Below are 19070 nucleotides of genomic sequence, written 5' to 3'. Positions count from 1 at the left end.
ATTTGGAGTCTCCTTCAGCCCCCAGGTATTTGACTGGTTTAAACAGAGTTGACATATTCTTAAAGGGCCACTTTCCCTTTTAAATGTGTAACAGTATGACTATACCTCTCTCATAATAATTAAAATTAGTCTGAAAAGTTAAGATAAAACTAAAGGGAAACCTTAGGCTCTTAACAGATTTACAGATATATTATCACTATACCTGAAAAATATCCGTGATCTCACATGGGTCACAGTTGCTCTCTGAAGGCCTTTGGAAGGGAAATCCAGTCTGCAGAGCAATAACCCCAGCATCTCATCTTGTTCCTGAAAAAGCTGGTTTTAAATAGCTGAAGCAAGTTATACATAGTAAGGAGGAACAAGGAGTGGAAAAAAATGGACGGTGTATCTTTAACCCACAAAGGGTGGAGCAGATTTTGTTCTGAGCTCGCTAACAATGGAAACTTTTTTTTTTAAATGTTTCTCTCCATCAGTCCTGCCAAGCAATAGGAAAAAAAGAAAAAAGAAAGAAAAGAAACTTGTTCCGCTGAGTTCAACCCCAGACAGGCTCACAACTTCCTTCCTGCTTTCCGACCCCCTCCCCTCCCTACTCTCGCTCCCGCACATTCAACACACACTGAAGAAACAGCCAATGACAAGGGTGATGTTGGAAAAGACGAGTAACGATCGCGGCTGCTGAACAGTTGAAAAATAATAGCAGTAATAATAAAGTTACAGATCCAGCCGACAGTAGAATTTGCTCGCTTTTTTCAGTTACGCGCCTCAGGCGGGGACGAGAGAGACGTCTAAACATCTTGACCAAGAGGAAGGTATTATTATTTCTAGAGCAATTTTCAAGTCTGTGCGTCTTCATGGCTAGAGTTTTTTCCGAGGCAATTGGATAGTCAAAGGTGCCAATCTCTCCTGGACAGGTATGATCAACCTCTCCGATTTCACTCTTAAACTTTGCTCATTTCTTCGTGCATCCTAATCCTTGCGTATTTCTCTTTCTTTCCTGAGCTCCAACTCTTGCTTCAAAGCGATCGCCTTTTCTGGAGACGGGGTCGGAGGGAAAAACCAAACAAAACCCCGATTTAGGCTGGGATCAGTAGCGGGCGAGAAATCAGGTTTTACGGGCATGGATCAGTAGTGAAAAACGAGCTTCAAACCGCTCCTACTTCTGAAAAGTGCCAAACTCAAATGGGCAGTGAGCTTTCGTTATTGAGGACTATCAGAAACCGCTTCGTTTGGCGGGGGTGCCTCTGGCAAGCTGTCTTTTTCGGATAAGTTCCACCGGTGCCTGAGTTTAGAATACACACACAGAGAGAGAAACTATCCTGGAAACAAAATATATTCAGCTGTCTTCCGTAGAAAGAGAAGCACTTCAGCCGATTCTTGTTGCAGAGAACAGCGAAAGGAGCCCTGATCTTCGGGTCTCCATAGAGATTGCCATCATTTGTTTCCTCCATATAATATGAGGGCAAGACACGCATCACAGGGTTCAGCTTGCACACAAATACACATAGCCGCGTCCAGCAAGTTTACAAAATATTTATCTCACGCCGCTGCCTTCCCACTTTGATACTGGACACACGATTTTTGCAAACTTAGTTTAATTTTAAGAATCATTCAGGGACAGAGGTCCAGAATTTGCCCAGTTTGCAAGAGTTGAACATGACTGCTACTTCTTCCAGTAGATAAGCCACTGCCCAAATAGAGAGCTACCAGACTTCCTATTTACTAGATCCACAAACAAATTACTTTGTGCACTATTATCTGCACAGAAATGGCAACTGTTGGAATTGTGAGAAAGTGTTATTTAAAACATGAATAAAAGATAAAGACTCCCAAGATAATGAACCTTTTTCAGAAATTCAAGAAAACTTTAAAAATTGATTAAAGTTGAAATATGCATGAAATATGCATGAAACTATAAATATATATAACTATATATATAACTATAAATGCTTGCTATACAATTGTAAAACATTGTCTGGAGGCATATAATTATTGATTATATGCCTCCAGCAATATCATGGAAACCTGTTGAAACAAGCATAGTTTTGGTTCAAAGAACAACTTTACAAACCCAGATGTAGCTGCACAAGATTACTCAATAGGATCAAATCACTGAATTAAAGTGGCAAAATAATCCAGCTGATCACTAAAAAGAAAGGGGCTACTTTTTTTTAGTTCATTCCCAATTAGCGTACTATATAAAAGACCTGGACAAGCCACACCTAGCATTAGAAATATTAAGAGTAACGTTAGCAATGCTATGCCAATGCTATGGATTCTGTAATATTTCTAATTCTGTAATTTTTCTAAGATTTAGTATAATCTTAGCATTTAAAAAAATCTTATATGGTTGATAGTAAATGATATAATATATTGTTACTAGAGGTGGATAAAAAAAATCAAGGAAAGAATATCATATTTATTGTGGCCTACATCCACTGATAAGAAGCCAAATTCAAGAAAATACTGGAGTCCAATTATTTTGATCTTTAAGAGTTAATTATAGCAATGAAGTTATTGTAAGCTGCTGCCTAGAGTCACTCAGGATAGGGAGACAGGAAGCATATAAATTAAACCAACAAACAGATAAATAAATGGAGTAAGGCAATTTCAGTCAGGACCATAGGGCAGGATGAGATGCTATTAAACCCGTTTGTTTTTCCTGTTTAAATTGAATACTATATTAGTTTCTTCATGAAGATACTGATTGGGAATTGAAAAAAAACAATATAAACTGGAAATGTTAAATACTGTTCTAGCACCTTTACCTTATTTAGAATAATCTTCCACTATAGCCAGCATAACAGCCATTAAGATATAAAAATAAAAACTTAAAAAGTACACATTTCCATATCTACCTTGACCACCAAAGGTAGAGAACATGATTTTTCATGTTTCTGATAAAAATGTATTCTGACCCATGTATTTATCAAATGTCCTTCCAAATGTCTATGGAGATTCTCAGTCATTCAGGTCATGGTTATCCCAAAGATGCATTTTCAAGAGGGGACTGGACTTTCTTTAAAGACATTTTGCTTCTCACCCAAGAAGCTTATTCAGCTTTGACTGGATGGTGGGGAATGGAAGGATTTATATTCCTTGCAGACAGCTGGACAGAATGAAAATGACTAGCTGTCTGCAAGGAATATAAATCCTTCCATTCCTCACCATCCCCATCATCCCCACCAGTCATAGTTGAAGAAGCTTCTTAGATCAGAAGTGAAATGTCTTCAAAGAAAAACAAGGCAGTCCACTCACCTCTTGAAAAAGCACCTTTGGGAGTCCTCTTTCAAGTACTACAGGGCTCTTGGTTGAAAAACTCAGTGTGGATTAGAAGATAAAGTAATAACGATAGTATATTTTACACATTATGTAGTTTTATTTAATCAAACATGATCTCCCAAAGTTATCAGGTTCCTTACTCTCATTATGGTTTATTCTTGCCATAATTTTTGGTGTACACATTATATAATTCTACTTCAGTTTCAACAGCATAGAAACTTAAATATTCAAAGCAGAGTAAATAATTAGGCAAACCTATTAGGAAATAAAAAAATCTACACTTTATTCTTGTATGCAGGTAGATGGATAAATTCCAAAGATTCATACAGAAGACTAGCACATGGAATGACAGATAAACAATTACATTTGCCACAGCATGAAGGGCAGAATCAAAATGCTTACTATATAACTGATACAAAAATAAGAGGTGCAGTTTCATTTGGAGAAGCAGTACTACACAGATGCATATTATGCATAAGATTATAAATATGTCTATACTACCGTACTACAATACACAAATAGCATAGCACACATATAAATACACACTTAAATATGTAATATTAATAAAACTATATATCCTTACAGCAGGAAATAATTATAGTGTTGTCTCAGATTTTAGAAATAAATCCCACTCAGTTCAGTAGAATTTATTCTAATACAGGTAGTTGTTGACTTGCAAATAATTGAGCATGGAATTACTATTGTAAATCATGCCAGTCATTACATGAGTCATCATGTGACCATGCCTGATTTTACAACCTTTTTTGCAGTAGTCGTTAAGTGAACTTAACGCAAATTCTGTAGCTGTTAAGTGAAAACTACAGTCATTAGGAAATCCTTTGTCTGCAATGGATGTTTTTTTTTGCTGGAAACAAAGTAAACACCTATTTCAGGCGGTCATGTGACTTCAGTACACTTCAGATGGCCATAAATGCAGGCCAGGCGCTGGGTGTCCAAAATACAATCACGTGACCCTGGAGGGAGCCCAAATGTGCCAGGTCGTAAGTATTCTAACTTTGATAGTAAGTCAAAGGCTACCTGTATAATCCTAACAACTTCAGTAAAGAGACAATTTACTGACAGTTTCAAAAATCAGTTAACCCAACAAGACAGTAATGTGTCAGAAAGTCTGGCTTTCAAGCTGATTCCAATTTCTATCACACTCCATCAGTATGGCTACCAGGAATGATGGGAGATGGTGCAATAATAGCAAGAAAGCTACACATTTTGTAGCTTCCCATTAGGCAATACTGTATGATGAATAAAAATGAGCACAGGTACAGTTTAAAGTGGTGTAATAAGAAATTAAGTAAAAGAGCAAAGTGTTGCTGCACAATACTGTTCCACCACAGAAAAAAATGAAGTCAGAGGAAAAGCTACAGCTCTGCTTCCTTTAGCCTTGTGGTGGCTTCTGACTGTATGTTTCAAATATTTATGAATACTATTGTTTTAATTATGTTATTTTAATTTTAGTTTACTCAAATTCAATTTCTAGAGCATATAATGATGAGCCTTCCAGCATTCCTTCTCATAACTTCCCAAGCCAGCATTTAAGGCCTTCCATCATTCCTTTCTGTAGTTACTTTTGTTTTAAAAAGAAAAAAAATCTGTGTAGTGAGTTTTGGTTTTCCTGAATCCCATTATTTCTCCCTCCCCATTCCCAAGAGAAAACCCACATTTAGTCCTGACTTACTCCTTTATTTTCATGGAACATCTTCTGATACTTGGCTACTTTCTTCCTATCTGTTGTTTTCTTTCTGACATGGCCAGAATGTGGGTGATTGGTAACACTAGCTACTAATTTACGATAATATAGCATCTCAAGCTTTTCCATTTCTTGACCATTTCAGTGTCTTCTTGGGGCTTTGCCTGAGAAGCAGAACTTGTAGCTTTAGCAGTACTTCTATCCTCTTATGAAACAAATCTGAATTTAAGGCCAACTTAAAGAGACCAAGAAGACCAATCTTCTTGCCATTAAGCTTTTTTTGATGATAGGCAATATTGATTGTGAGATCGAATTTGGGTCAGTCACCGGGACCAGAGATTTACTCTTCCAAACTTTGGGACTCATGCTGGAGCCCATCTTCAGGGAATTATAGGAACCCAGGGCTTGGCAGCACAAAGAAACGACAGCCAATCGCCAGCCAATAACATACCAATCAGCCAATAGGAAGGCAGCACATAAACATGGCTCACAGAACAGCCCAAAATATTCCAGTAAAGAGAAATTCCCTGAAGATGGGCTCCACATTGAATCCAAAAGCTTGGAACAGTAAATCTCAGGTTGACTCACCCAAGTTTAATTTCGCATCACTACCCTGGGACATGTATATTTGCTTTTAATATTGATTGTGATTGCTGAGATTTATTTATTTTTTTGCACACATTTAGAGGCATTATTCTAATTCACCTATCACTTTTGCTATTTGCTTATTTAATCAACTGGAAAATTAAGCCTTGGCTTCTAATTTATGTTGCCATAGCCTTTACAGGCCTGTTCTCTCTCTCTTTTCTTCCTCCTGTCATTCCTTTAACTATAGAAAACGTTAACAAGCTTATTTATATGGATGTAAAACAGCTTACTTCAAGGTTGATAAGGTTCTCGTTTTGTGGCCAAGGGTTGCTTTAGCACTCTGGGGAAAGTTAGAATATTTCACCAAAGCGGGTGGGGTCACGCTTCCAAAACGTGATGTTTTTCTCAACGTTAAAGCGACGAGAAACTGTACTGTCACGTTTTAGCAGGCATGATCAAACGGGTCTGTCTGCTTCCTAAAGCAAGGGTCTCCAACCTTGGCAACTTTAAGCCTGGCGGACTTCAACTCCCAGAATGTCCCAGCCAGCAGCGGCTTAAAGTTGCCAAGGTTGAAGAGCCCTGGGTCCTTGGGGCAATCCGGGGATCATAGAGTTTCGATCCTTGCTGTACTACTCACATAAAGGATCCTTCTTTATTATCCGCGCATTCTGGGACTGAAACTTGACACTGAAAGTTAGAATCTGGATTATGTAAAGATTCAGGTTAATATGCTATTGCTTTGATCAACGTATAATGAACTTTTTAAAAGAGGCGGAGCTGGACTCTGCTGAACCTTTGCGGCTAAAGTCACGTCTTTCTCGCAGCCGGGCTCCCGAGGCGAGAGCTTTGCAGCCATTGGCCGAACTCTTGTCTCCCGCAGCCAATTGGCAGGGCCGGTTCGATCTGTCTCTGTTTTCGCGCGCTCACTGTCGCGACTCTCTCCCCTCCCCTCTCTCTTCTCTTTCCATCCAGTTCGCGTGTTTATGGAGCTGTGGACCGGGGTCCGCTCATCGCCCCTACGCGTCTCCCGTTCCCTGGGCAATGCTGCAGCCGCTGCCGCCGCCGCCGCCCCCTCCTAAGAGGACGTGGGCTGTTCGGCAGAAACTGACCTGGGTGAAGGAGGAGGAGGAGGAGGAAGCGGAGCCTGTCCCCCGGCGGCTGGACCCATTACTATGGCCGTGTTTTGCTATGCGCTCAACAGCCTAGTGATCATGAAGAAGAGCGGCGAGGAAGAGGAGAAGAGCCGGGGCTGCAGAGGAGGCAGGAGCAAGACCCCGCCTGCCACGCGCAGACACGGGCCACCTGGAGTCGTCCGGGGAAGCGAGAGGCATAGCAGCTATTGCCCTTTGCCTCTGGGCGGCAGCGGCAGTTCCAGCGGTTCCCCCACTGCATTCCTCTTCCCTCCAGCCGAGCCGCCGCGGGCCACGGAGGTGGCTCCCGTTCTCAAGTCCCCTCGAGAGCTCAGCAGCCCTCTCTGGACGAGCCCCCAGAGCCGCTCTCCTTCGCCCGGCTGGAAAGAAGCTTGCGGGACGTCGCGGGTCCTTCAGCGGGAGCTGCAGAATGTGCAGGTGGTTGAGAAAGTGGGGCTGTTCGAGGCGCACATCCAGGCGCACAGTTCGGGGGGCGCCGCTTTCCCCCTAAAGAGTCCCCGCTTGCCCAGGAGAAAGTCGCCTGCTTCCCCAAGCCGACCTCGCCCCTTGCAGCTGGTGGAGGATACCCCGTCGAGGCAACGAGAGATTGAGGAGGGAATCAAGGAACTCGATAAACTCTGGTTCCGACTGGAAACCACAGGGAAGGCGTTAGAGAAGGAGGCAGAGAAGGGTTCTGGGGACACCTATCTATTACAGGTGGCGGGCAAGGAAGGTGCGTCTCCCTCTACTGAGGGAGAAAACGGAGAGCAGGGCCCAAGGCACTGGGCCAAAGAGACCTTTGGAGCACAAGATTTGGAAGAGGTGGGGAGCAGGAGCCAAACTGGGATGTGGAGGTCAGATCCAATGATTAAAGGATGTGCATTGTTGAAAGGGCCCAATTCTAACCAGATGGGGAGGGTGAATGGGATTTCCAGGGCACAGGAGGCCAGGCAGACGGAAAGGGGACAATGGCCTATTGGGAGGCAGGGCTTTGAGGTGAGAGGTGAGCCCCTGGAAGAAAAAGACTCCAAAGAGGTGGAGAGCAGGAGAAGCTGTGAGGAAACTCGGGGCTCTGATGAAATGAGGATCATTATGCAGCCAGATGAAGGCGAGGCACAACTTTTGGAGGGGTCAAGCAAGGTGAGCAGTTGCTGTGAGAATCAAAGCTTCATAGAACTTGAGCTCTGGAGGAGGGACTTTTCTGGAGGGCAGGGCTCAGGAGCAATAGAGATGCCCCTTGGAGAGCTGCTCCCTCCAGGAGACCCGCCTTGCCTTGCCAGAACTGACAGCAAGGAAGGTAGTAGCAGCCTGTTCGCTTTGACATTCTCTGAGAAACAGTCTCGGACTGAGATTATGGCTGAAGCCCATGCTGTTGGGCTGCAGGAACAGCAGCTTCCGTCAGGGACCTCTGCAGCTTTATCACAACCGAGGCCTTCCCTAGTGGAAGTGGGGAGCTGCTGTGGAGGTGCAACCATTCCTGCTGTTATTGTGACAGACCTGGATGCTCAGGAGGAAGATAAAACAGGAGCAGCTCCCCCAAAGGACCTGCCAATCAGGAAGCTGTCTTCTTCCTCAGCTTCTTCCACTGGCTTTTCCTCATCCTGGGAAGAGTCTGAAGAAGATATCTCCAGTGATCCTGAGCGATCCTTGGACCAGAGTCCAGCCTTCCTGCAGACCCTGGATAAACCTAGAGTGGTAAGTTCTGAGTAAGTGATGTCTCAAATGATTAGGGAGCCAGGTATCTTCTCAAGGTGATAACATTTCTTTGAGCATCTTTAATGGAGATAGAGTACCTTTAACATTTTTTTAAGGAATGGTCTTTTAAAAATGAGTTTCTGTGATATTAACTTTCCTTGCTTTTTAGTTGTTCTGCTGATCTTACTTTATTAAAAAGGAAAAAGAGTCTGCAAACTGAGCCATAAAATTTGTATCTCCATTCCAGGTGACTTTAAGGGACCTTTCCATCAATTATGGAATCCAGAAATTGGCATGGAATTTATTGGTGGGGAGAACTACAGCATAATTAAATTATGGACCCAGTGGGATTTATTCCTAAATAAGTGTTTAATAGACCTAAACAGAATCATAAACTTCAAACGCACTCCAGAGATCATCAAGATTCACCCCCACCCATTGTAGAATCTGTTAAAGAAAATTAACTAATCATTATTTAAATTACTAAAGTTAAAGAATTACTGATCTAAATCAAAATTCCTTGACATTCTTGACCTAATTCTTCCAAACAAGCATGCATGCTAACTGGTCTAACAGAGCATAGCATTACGCAAGCAAAAATATCATTTAAAAAATTCACATGTACTGCAGAAGTCCATTTGGACATTAGATACCTACTTCCATTGTCATTATCTGTACATAAGTCGGATGGCTTATTTGAAGACTAAGATTGCAATGTAGATTTCCATTTGAAGAACAAATTAGGAATAGGGAAAAGAGTGATTTAAACCTACTGTCAGTATACAATAGTGGCTTTGTATTAATCTCATTACAGTGCTGAAAGGACAGATGAGATGGTGCAATATTGTTTGCAATGAGTGTGATGGTTTTGAAACTCGTGTAGGCCTATAATTGTTGTAGGTTCAGCTTTTTATAATCAAATACCACATGGATTGAAAAAAAAATGAGGACAGATAATCGTATTAGCAATTTGAATTTTAAGGCCTTGCTTGGAGCAGAGAGTTTCAGCTGTTAACATTTATCCCAAATGAATGGGAAGAATGACTTATTCGTCACTTTTTTAAAAGTTGCCAATTTGCCACACAATTTTATTTCATAATTGAGAAATGTATCAGCTGTTATTAATTGTGGGTGTTTCATGCTGTAACTCTGAAATAAAAAGTCAGAACAAGTGTCAGGCATTATCCAGTTCTTTTAGCTGTGGCTTTTTATGAATGGTTATAAGTAGCATATAACTTGGACATCTTGTGATGTAAGTCATCTAATAAGTAGAGGAAATGATGATGATGCTAACTTTTTTCATTCTGAAATATGTATATATGTCTAAAGCAACATCAATATACAGTGGTTAGCTAACATCCAGTGTTTTGCAGTATGGGACAAAGAAATACATATAGTCACATTCAGTGTCACAAAGTAAAATATATATGTATAGGGAAACTTAAGTCTTCAAAGCTATCTGAGCCTGCTACACATGCGCATTGTATGATTTCAATCTTTGTGTATTTTACGTCATTGCAGGGGTTTTTTTTTTCAAATGAGGGGGGGAAGCCTGTCAAGCCCAAAATTGACATATGTGTAGCCATTTTAGTTACGTTTAGTATATATTCTTTTTCTTACTTTCTCTTTGGTGGTCATGGGGGAAGGGTTTGGGGTTTGCCACATATATACCAATTCATCTGAAACTCATCACGTTGGAGAAAGCTATGTTGTAGTTTGTTTCTAGTGTGTGTTGATAGGCAAATCATACTAATTTAGCTAACACGCCCATTAAGATAATCTTATATATGTTCTCCCTTATTGGCAATCTTTATTTGAACAGACAGTCTATAATTCCTTATTAAGCTATTTTCTCTACTATTGGTGTGTTGTTTTAAATTTATTTTACAGTACTGAATGTTAACATTTAACTCTGATTTATTCCCTTGCTTTTCTAGTCATAATCAAACATTCTTATGTGCAGAAAATATGCTCTAATATCCTCAACCTGCTTCCTGATTTCTGGTTTGTACCAGGAGCATATAGTATATAAATAAAATGGACAGGTTTTCAAAATACACATTGTCAAAATTCAACTTCTGAAACAGCTTCCTGGATTTCTGATTTGAGCATAACTCAGTACATCAGATTTTCACTTTAATATATTTCCAATTCCTACTACAAATAAACCAAAATATTGTCTCTGTGCTCACAATTAATGGATACACAGTTAATGGATTACACATTATACTTAACCATAATACCCATCATTTATCATACTAAATACATGATCTTGTGACTTAATTTGTGTGAACTACAAAGGTAGGCATTATTGTCAAGGTAGAAGCTACTTTTCTTAGGCATATAATTCCCTAGTTTATACCGTTAAATTTATATTCCGGATGCTTTACTAAGAGCATGATCAGATGAGGATATATTTAATATTTTTAAGATCCCACAGACTTCTTATTTCTGTTGTGAAGATACTGTAATTCATCATTTGGTATTTTGGGGAAATTGCATAATATATATCTGAGACAACATGTTAACAAAATATAGTTACCTCACAGCTTCAGGAAATTCCTGTTGCAAGCATACGAACATACTGTGAAAGCATGTGAGATTTCCCCAAATATATATCAGAAATTTGCTAATATCATTTTTCATCTGGTCAGATATTAGCCTGTCAATATGTGGTAGAATATACCACATTTGAGATTTGCCACTTTTTTGCAGCTTATAGAATGAAATCAAAGTAGAAGATTTTTCTAAAAAAATTTCAGAGGGAAGAATCTAGTCATTATTTTATGGGTAAGAGAAAAAAGCTAAGTAAATTAGACAATTGAACATTTTAAAATACAAATACAGGGGGGATATTGGATTGCATACTCCTTGATACCTCTATTTCTTAGGGCAGAGCATCACCCACTTATTACAAGAGTTAATGGCTGGGTTCACACTTCTAACTAAGCCATAACTAATTTACACGGTTTCTTGGTTTTAGTTTAGAGTGCTTTGTAAATCTAGCATTTAAAGTTTGCTATAAACTATTATTTATGGTTCAGTACATATTCAGTATATATTGAAAGATTATCCACTTGTGATTGATTCTGTAAACCATGGTTAACCATTTAACCATGGTTAAATCATAACACAACATAATATTTGAAATCTGGTGAGAGGAAAATAGATTATTAAGATTGCTCTGAGAAAGAAGCTTTCTAATGGGCTTGTTAGATTAGAATCCAACCTGACAATCTATGATATCATGAATAGTGTAAGAATTTCTTTTTTATACAGTGATTGTAGCAAGGGATATTGTTCAAAATTTAATCTCTAAAAGGTACTATGGAGTTGAAGAAGTGCAGCTAGTTAAGCAGACAAATATTGTACTTGTGCTCCTTTACAGCTTGAAGCACGTTTTAGAGATTGAATCCATGTGCTCTGCAATAGTATTAAACAAGTTTTTCCTAAAGTGGAAAAAGTTCTGGTTATGCTGAGAGTATAATTTCTACAGTTCCTATACAGAATAGCTAACAGGTAGCTGAGAATTCTGAATACTGCCATTCGAACACACCTGGAAAGTGCCAGACTGAAGAAAGCTTAAAGTTACGGGGAAGTTAAACTTGCAATCTAATCCATTCAGCTAATCCCATCCAGTCTTTTTATATGGCTAAGCATAATATCTGAGACATAGTTTTGATGATGTTTTGATGATAGTTTGATATACATTCCCCAAATCTTGCTGACTAGCTATATTCTGCAGCTATATTTTAATGCTTGAAAAATCAGGAATGTTTCCAAGCAAACCAATCTTATGTCTGAATGTATGAAAACACAAAGTATAAAAGGGACTGAAAATTGTTCCGATTTTACATCAGTATTCTGCCCCCTTTGCCGATTCAGTATAAAGAATCTTTAATATATTCATCAGTATTTTCATGATTAAGAAGCTACCTGATTAATTATCTTCTAGAAATAATTTCACGCATCCAGATCCTGAGAACAATTTATACGTTATAGTCTATATAGAAATATAGTGATCTCCCAATTGGACTATTGCAACGCACTCTACATGATGGTGCAGAGTACAGTAGCACAAGCCATATTGGGTGCCCAAAGAAGGGCACATATAACACTTTTCAAATTGCACTGGATACTAGTTTGTTTCCAGATCCAGTTCAAGGTGTTGGTCATCACCTATAAAGCCCTACATGGGACAGGAAAGCCCCCAATCTCTTGGCCTTCTGCAAAGGGTCTAAACTTGGCTCTGCAGTCTTACATGGGCACAGAGGACAATGTAATCATGCGGTTGGCTAGTCCCCCGAGAGCATCCCCATCTGTTATTCTCCAACATTAATTGGCCATTTTAGGATTTTTTTCCCCTTTTGATATTTAATTGTCATTTTATCATTTAAAATTTTTAACCCTAATTCCATTTTTAATTTTAATGTTAATTTTATACTTTTTTATTTATCGGTTATATTATATTTCACATTGCCCAGAGTTTCTCTTTGAGGGATCTAGGCAGTTTAGAAATATGAAATAAAAATAAATGCATAAACAAATATAAACTAACCAAACAATGTCTTTTTAAAATTTCTACTTTATTGTTTCCAATTAGCTTTTTTAAAACTAATGTGTCCAAATATAACCTTTGCTTTGTAATTTTCCCCTATAATCAGCACATGTACTAAAACTTTTATTCAGTGTAGGAATGAAATATTTGTGTTTTTGTTACTCAACTGAACGTCCTAATAAGGACATAGAATAAATGATGACTTAAAGTAGGATACACCTTATTGAAATACTCATAACTGAAGGCTCTGGTGATCATCCTTTTCTTAATCAACACCGAATGATGAGGAAATCTTTCAGAAACATCTGCTTGTCTATTGTAACTCATTTTTTGTGGGTAAGTTTCTGCATTGATGTCTCAACACAATATTACTTCAATATGTTTTTCAATCCATATTTCCTTTTTAAACAAGAAAGTTTTAGATTAAAATTAATATATTTTTATTCTGAAAAAGGAAGACACTCTGAAGCAAGTCCCATCTTACTGTTTTAGTACTGTACCAAAATATACTAAATCACTATCTTTAAAAAGGTTCTGCTTAAATTGCGTACAATACCATATAGATACACTATGTAATTAGTCCTTGTCTAGATAAGAACACCAAGCAACACTATATTCTATGCCAGTAGTGTCTGCAGAGCATTTCAGTTACTTTCAACAAGGCTTCTGTTACTTTCTAATGTCCTGTAATAGGTTAATGTCCTGTAACTCAGTGGTTCTGGTTCACATATCACACTAAGGAATAATAATACTTGTGGTTTTAATTTAATATATTATGTGAATCAGCTGTGGTTTAAGATTAAATATGTTGTACATATTCAGCTTTTTGATGAAACAAATCATAGCTTATTGCTTATTGCAAATTATTATCAGCATATACTTGGAAAGGAGTCAGTTGTAATTTTAACATCATAATTTTGCTATGCATTTTGGGTGAAATTGCAAGACTTTTCATCATTTGACTTAGTGTTGCCTTGGGCCAATGAAGTTTAGTCATTCTTTTGAAGTATGCACATGCTATTTTTCTCTATTCTAGAATCTAGATCACATTCTGTTTTGCACTGAATATTCCTACTTCAGTTAGACAAACTGCCAGCACAGATGTCATTTTGATTCTGTACCTATGAGAGAATCATTTTCAATTCATTCTCATAGACTCACAATTTGTTTTTTCAAAGAAAAAGAATTCAGATTAAAAACAGATTTTGCACAAAAAATCTAATGGATTAGTATAAAAATATTCCAGATATCCATTTGTAAACACAGATATAAAAGAAATGATATAAAGTCAATATATCATAACAACTAATGTATAAACATGGAAAAACTAGAATGTTTACTGAAAAATAGATAAATAGATTAATTTTCACAAGTACCACAGAATGGGATTATTAAAAATTCATAATAAATAAGGGAATAGGCATCATATCTATCGTATACTACATGATGCTCTTAGAAGTTCCATAATTTCAATGCCGTGAGAATTAAGGTTTATTGGCTGAAGCTGTTGATAATAGGCTCTAGAAAAGACCAAAATCCATTTAACAAAGATACTTTATAGAATTACATATCACAAGATATGGTAATGTAAAAAGTTTTAGAAGATTGTGAGCAAGGAAAACAAACATGTCGATAGCTATTTAATATAATAGACAAGAATGGAATATCATATGTTTAAAAGCAGTAAATGTATAAATATAGAATGTCCGAAATAATTAGATGATTGTCATCATTATGCTTTGCAGAAATATCTTACTGACTAGTTTTCAAGTTAGATTTCTGAACTATATGAATGAATGTTGTGATCTATCAGGCTGGTTTTAAGTTCTTACCCCACACAGCATGGAATTCATGGAATGTAACATTACTCTGAAATTTTCAGCTTTCACTTGTTTTTAACAAATCATGTGTAGTTTCAGCTGTTACTAAACTATAGAACTCTGATGAAAAGTCATGTTATGACTTAAATACCTACAGCTTTCTGGGCAGTGTTGGCTCCTAACAATCCACAATGTACACCTGTGTTGTTTATTCTTAGTGTGATGTGTGTCTTTTCTCATTTTGGAAATGAAGCAATTAATAAAACTTTCAGTTTGCTTTGAATTTATGACCATAAATGCATGTTTTTAAAACCTACTCAGTTTTAAGTTCTATTGCAGTGACTCCATTTTTTTTCTTAGTCCTCTTCAGTTGGGAAAAAACATTCATGATTGATCTGAGTCCAAAACTTTCCTAATGAGATAAACAATATCATGTATTTCATACTTCATTCTGTTTTAATTCTATAATCTTTTGTTATAGAAAATGATTGTAGGATACAAGAATCATTAGTCCCTGAAGATGTAATTGTAATGTTGGTCCAGGCTTGTTCTAAAATATTTTTGAGGGGAAGCTTCTCGTACTGTAAATTCAAGGCCCCAAACAAAGCATGCAAGAACTTAGTATCAAGAAATATTTATCATAAGGGTACATGTCAAATGGTTTTTAAAAAATACAGATTCCTGTTTCAAAACTTCTATCTATAATAGAACATGTGTTTTAGGTTAAGCATTACAATTGTTTTAGGTTAAAGCATTACAATCAATATGTTTGTCTTTGAGGGAAGATCCATATATAGCAACATTTCAACAACAGCTTCAGAATTTGCAAGATTTCCCCAGAGACAGTTAAGAATGTTAACTTTCAGTTCAATTACGTATGTGATTTTGAGAGTACGCTTTTGTAAAAACAATGAAAAAAGCCTCTTATGAAATAAGAATATACATTTGTGTCATATAAAACCTATGATAACCCCAGTTGGGAAAATTAATGATATTGATGGCGTATTTTGCTTTTAGTTGTGTTCTCTTTCTTTTCACAATACTGTATACACAGTTTTCCAGTTCTTGTGAGAATAATCTATTCTCTTTTTGGCAAAAAAAGCAAAAGTCCAGCACTTTTAAGGTACTTTTTTCTGATTTTAAATACAATATTTTCATAAGAACACTAAGGAGGATGCCTTTAGAATTAAAAAATGTGGTAAACATGCCTATTTTTGACTGGAAAGTCTATGCATAGTTGCTACCAAAATGTTGCTTTTGCTCAACATAGAAGGCTATTTGGCTTGCTGAGGTTAGTTAGGCTATGAAAGCAAATCTCTCATCTCCAAGCTGGTAACCTCTAGATATACTAAAATTTTAATTTCCAGATTATTTAATATCCAGATTATCAAACCAATATACCTCTTTATGAAGGAAGATTTCCCTAACTTTGAAACATTTAGAAGGTCTATCTTAATAACTGCTAATAGAATCCTAATATAAAAATTGTATTAGAGCAAAGTATCAGTGACCTCCAAAATATTATGACAGCAGATGGATTTGTGGTAAACTATTTGCTACATAGTCACAACAGTTCATGAATGCTGTATTTGTAATAAAAATATTTTGAAAAGTTTTACTGATCTATCACCTTTCAGATCTCTTGGACCCAGGGCTTGTTTAGTTTCTCCAACTGGCACAGTGTGATGGCTCCAGGTGGAATGTAAAGTAGAAAAAAGGGTTATATGTTACTATTTAAATTGCCTCATATCCTAAGGTCAATTACTGAAAAACATTTCTTAGTACTGAAATAGAACAATCACTTCTATATTTCTGCTTCCCAGGACAAGCAAAGGACAAAGCATTCTAAAATTGTTGCCTTCTTTGCCTACTTTGAACAAAAAACACTGTTAAACATAAGCAAAAGATTGAGAAGTGTTGCAAGTGCTTGGTATTGAAATGAAAAGCTTATTCATTTCTTTGATTGGCAGTTAGTGAGAAATAATGTTGAAATGTGCTTACTGTAGTTTATAATGATATATTTTATTCAAGCAATATGCATAGCCCTTGGTTTTGTTTTTCCTGAGGAGTTCAAAAGCACTGAATTACAACAACAATAACAAAAATGATTAATTTCCTACATAAAACCACTCTTATTTCTTCTCTAGGAACTTGGGAGTGGGAAAACAAATAAACATATTATTTGGCAATAGCTAGTTGTTGTGAAAGAAAAAAAAGAAACTAGAATTAAATACAGTACATATATAAACAGCATGCTGTTCACTTTCAGAGTAAGCAACATTATATAAAGTGCAGAAAAGGAGTAAGAAGTAGTAAATGAAAGAAATTAAAGTCACAAAAATAAGTTAAGGAAACATATCTAAACATATCTAGTTTACATAAAACATCAAGTATGTCCATCAATTGCTTTCTAAATCACTTTTGTTTTTTAAATTTCTCAGGATTTTTTTGTGAACTTAATCCGCTACAGGCAACCATTACTGTTTGATTTGTCAGTATTCCCCAAACTTTTTATTTCTTTCATAAATTTTATTTGCTATTTGATCCTCATTTATTTTTTCTATATGTCCAAACTATAAGTATGTCTTCCACACTGATCACCTGTCTTCGTATTCACTACACATTAGTTCAATATTCATTCATTCTTGATCTTGTACTTCTTAAGTATCCCATTTCTGTTACATTAAACTTATATTTATGTTTTCACCGACATACTCATTCCATGCTGCAGACCACAAGTAACCACTTATATCTGTTACTATTTACACATCTTAACATTTCTGTTTTGTCACATTTAGTAAGCATTTTTACCCCCCCAAAATACAAATTCTTGTACTTGGTTTAGTTTTCACTATTTGTGTATCATTTTCAATAATTTCCGGTCAAACTCAATTGCGTTGCTCCTTGGTAAATTAATTTTCAGATCCATATTCCATCTTGCAATGTATTAGGTATCTAATATTTGTTGCAGATAATTTGGGTTATCAATCAGTAACATGAAAATATTTGTATATAAAAATGTATATGTAGTCATATGCTTAAGTCATACACCTTTGGTATCACCACAAATATTGCTTATGTATTTAGCATTAAATACATTAAATAATCAAAACAGTTTCGTCTTATTCCCATTTTAATGTTGAAGTTTTTGCTGGAATACTAGTCAAAAAGATACAAAGTGACAATGAACAAAATCAAACGTACTTTCTGGAGCATCTATGCAAACCTGGCTAATAATATGGTTGCTGAGAGTGGTTATTTATTTAAATAACCCAGCACATTCTAAGTATCAAAATAAAATTCAGTTTGTAGTCCTTCCACCAAATAATTTATTCTTAATAACCAGATCATCCTCAGTTGCTTCTGGTTCTGTGAGTTGGAAATATTTCTGAAGAAGAGACTGCAGATCAACTACAAATAGAGATCTACAAGTAGATAACATTTATATTTTCTTCAGCAGTCTGAAAATCAGGTCATGATTTTACCTGAAACTGACTTTATAGGTCCCAAGGCTGGATTGAAGAATTTGGTTTTCTGGAGCTGCCAATCCAGGTCATATTAAAAGGAGTTCCAATCAGAATTTCTAAGCAAAATTTTTTAGAGGGGCAGTTCAGCAATTGAAAAAGCAAGTGTTCATTAATTTAGATTTTTTTTAATCTTATTTAAATCTTCCATTAAAATACCTGGTGCAGGTAGTTCTTAGGTTACGGTTATTTGTTCAGCAATTATTCCAAATAATAATGGTGCTGAACAAGGAGAATTTTATACATTTCCTGCCGGGTTCCCACAACAAAACAATGCAGAGGCCAACAAGAAGCCACAAGTTGTTCCTGCCATACATACATACATACATACATACATTCACACATACATACACTACATACCACTTTTATTATTTTTATAAATAACTCAAGTAGGAAATATAAAACTCCTACCTCCTCCCATTTTCACTGCAACAACCACCCTGTGAAATGGATTGGACTGAGAGACGCGGGCTAGTTCAAGGTTACCCAGTCAGCTTTCATGCCCAAGGCAGGACTAAAACTTACAGGTTCCTGGCTCTAGCCTGATTCATTAACCACAGAACCAAACTGGCTCTACATATTCTCAAATTTACATACTCACATAAGGCATATTTTTTTAAAAAAATCTGCTTGCTTTAACCTTGATAAATAAGTTCTAAAATTCTAGGCTATTTCAAATTGCCATCTAAATACTTACTAATCTTTCAAAGATAGTAACATATGTCATTAGAGAACATGATATAATTTTTCCTATGTTTTCACTGTTATGAA

At 36.8% G+C, this 19070-nt stretch overlaps 2 protein-coding genes across 5 annotated transcripts in view; one reads left to right on the top strand and one right to left on the bottom strand.

Annotated features, from left to right (window-relative positions):
• Positions 1 to 224, bottom strand: part of PSEN2 (presenilin 2) — a 46431-nt gene extending 46207 nt beyond the window's left edge. For 2 of the 3 annotated variants that reach the window (XM_087934397.1, XM_087934408.1), the window contains exon 1: positions 203 to 224. The gene's annotated coding sequence lies outside the window, so the exon portion shown is untranslated. The remainder of the gene's footprint in view (positions 1 to 202) is intronic. The other variant, XM_087934403.1, reaches the window with a different exon arrangement.
• Positions 225 to 588: 364 nt separating this feature from the next.
• The window catches only part of ITPKB (inositol-trisphosphate 3-kinase B), a 67966-nt gene continuing 49484 nt past the window's right edge, over positions 589 to 19070 (top strand). The window contains exons 1-2 of one of the 2 annotated variants that reach the window (XM_026695647.2): positions 589 to 911; positions 6545 to 8397. In XM_026695647.2, the coding sequence (XP_026551432.2) occupies positions 6745 to 8397 (1653 nt within the window). In that variant the 5' untranslated portion in view covers positions 589 to 911; positions 6545 to 6744. The remainder of the gene's footprint in view (positions 912 to 6544; positions 8398 to 19070) is intronic. The other variant, XM_026695648.2, reaches the window with a different exon arrangement.

This window comes from Pseudonaja textilis, chromosome 1 (genome assembly GCF_049901715.1).
Source record: "Pseudonaja textilis isolate UNSWEBS1 chromosome 1, rPseTex1.2, whole genome shotgun sequence".
Taxonomy (NCBI): domain Eukaryota; kingdom Metazoa; phylum Chordata; class Lepidosauria; order Squamata; family Elapidae; genus Pseudonaja; species Pseudonaja textilis.
This window is presented reverse-complemented; position numbering and strand designations above follow the sequence as displayed.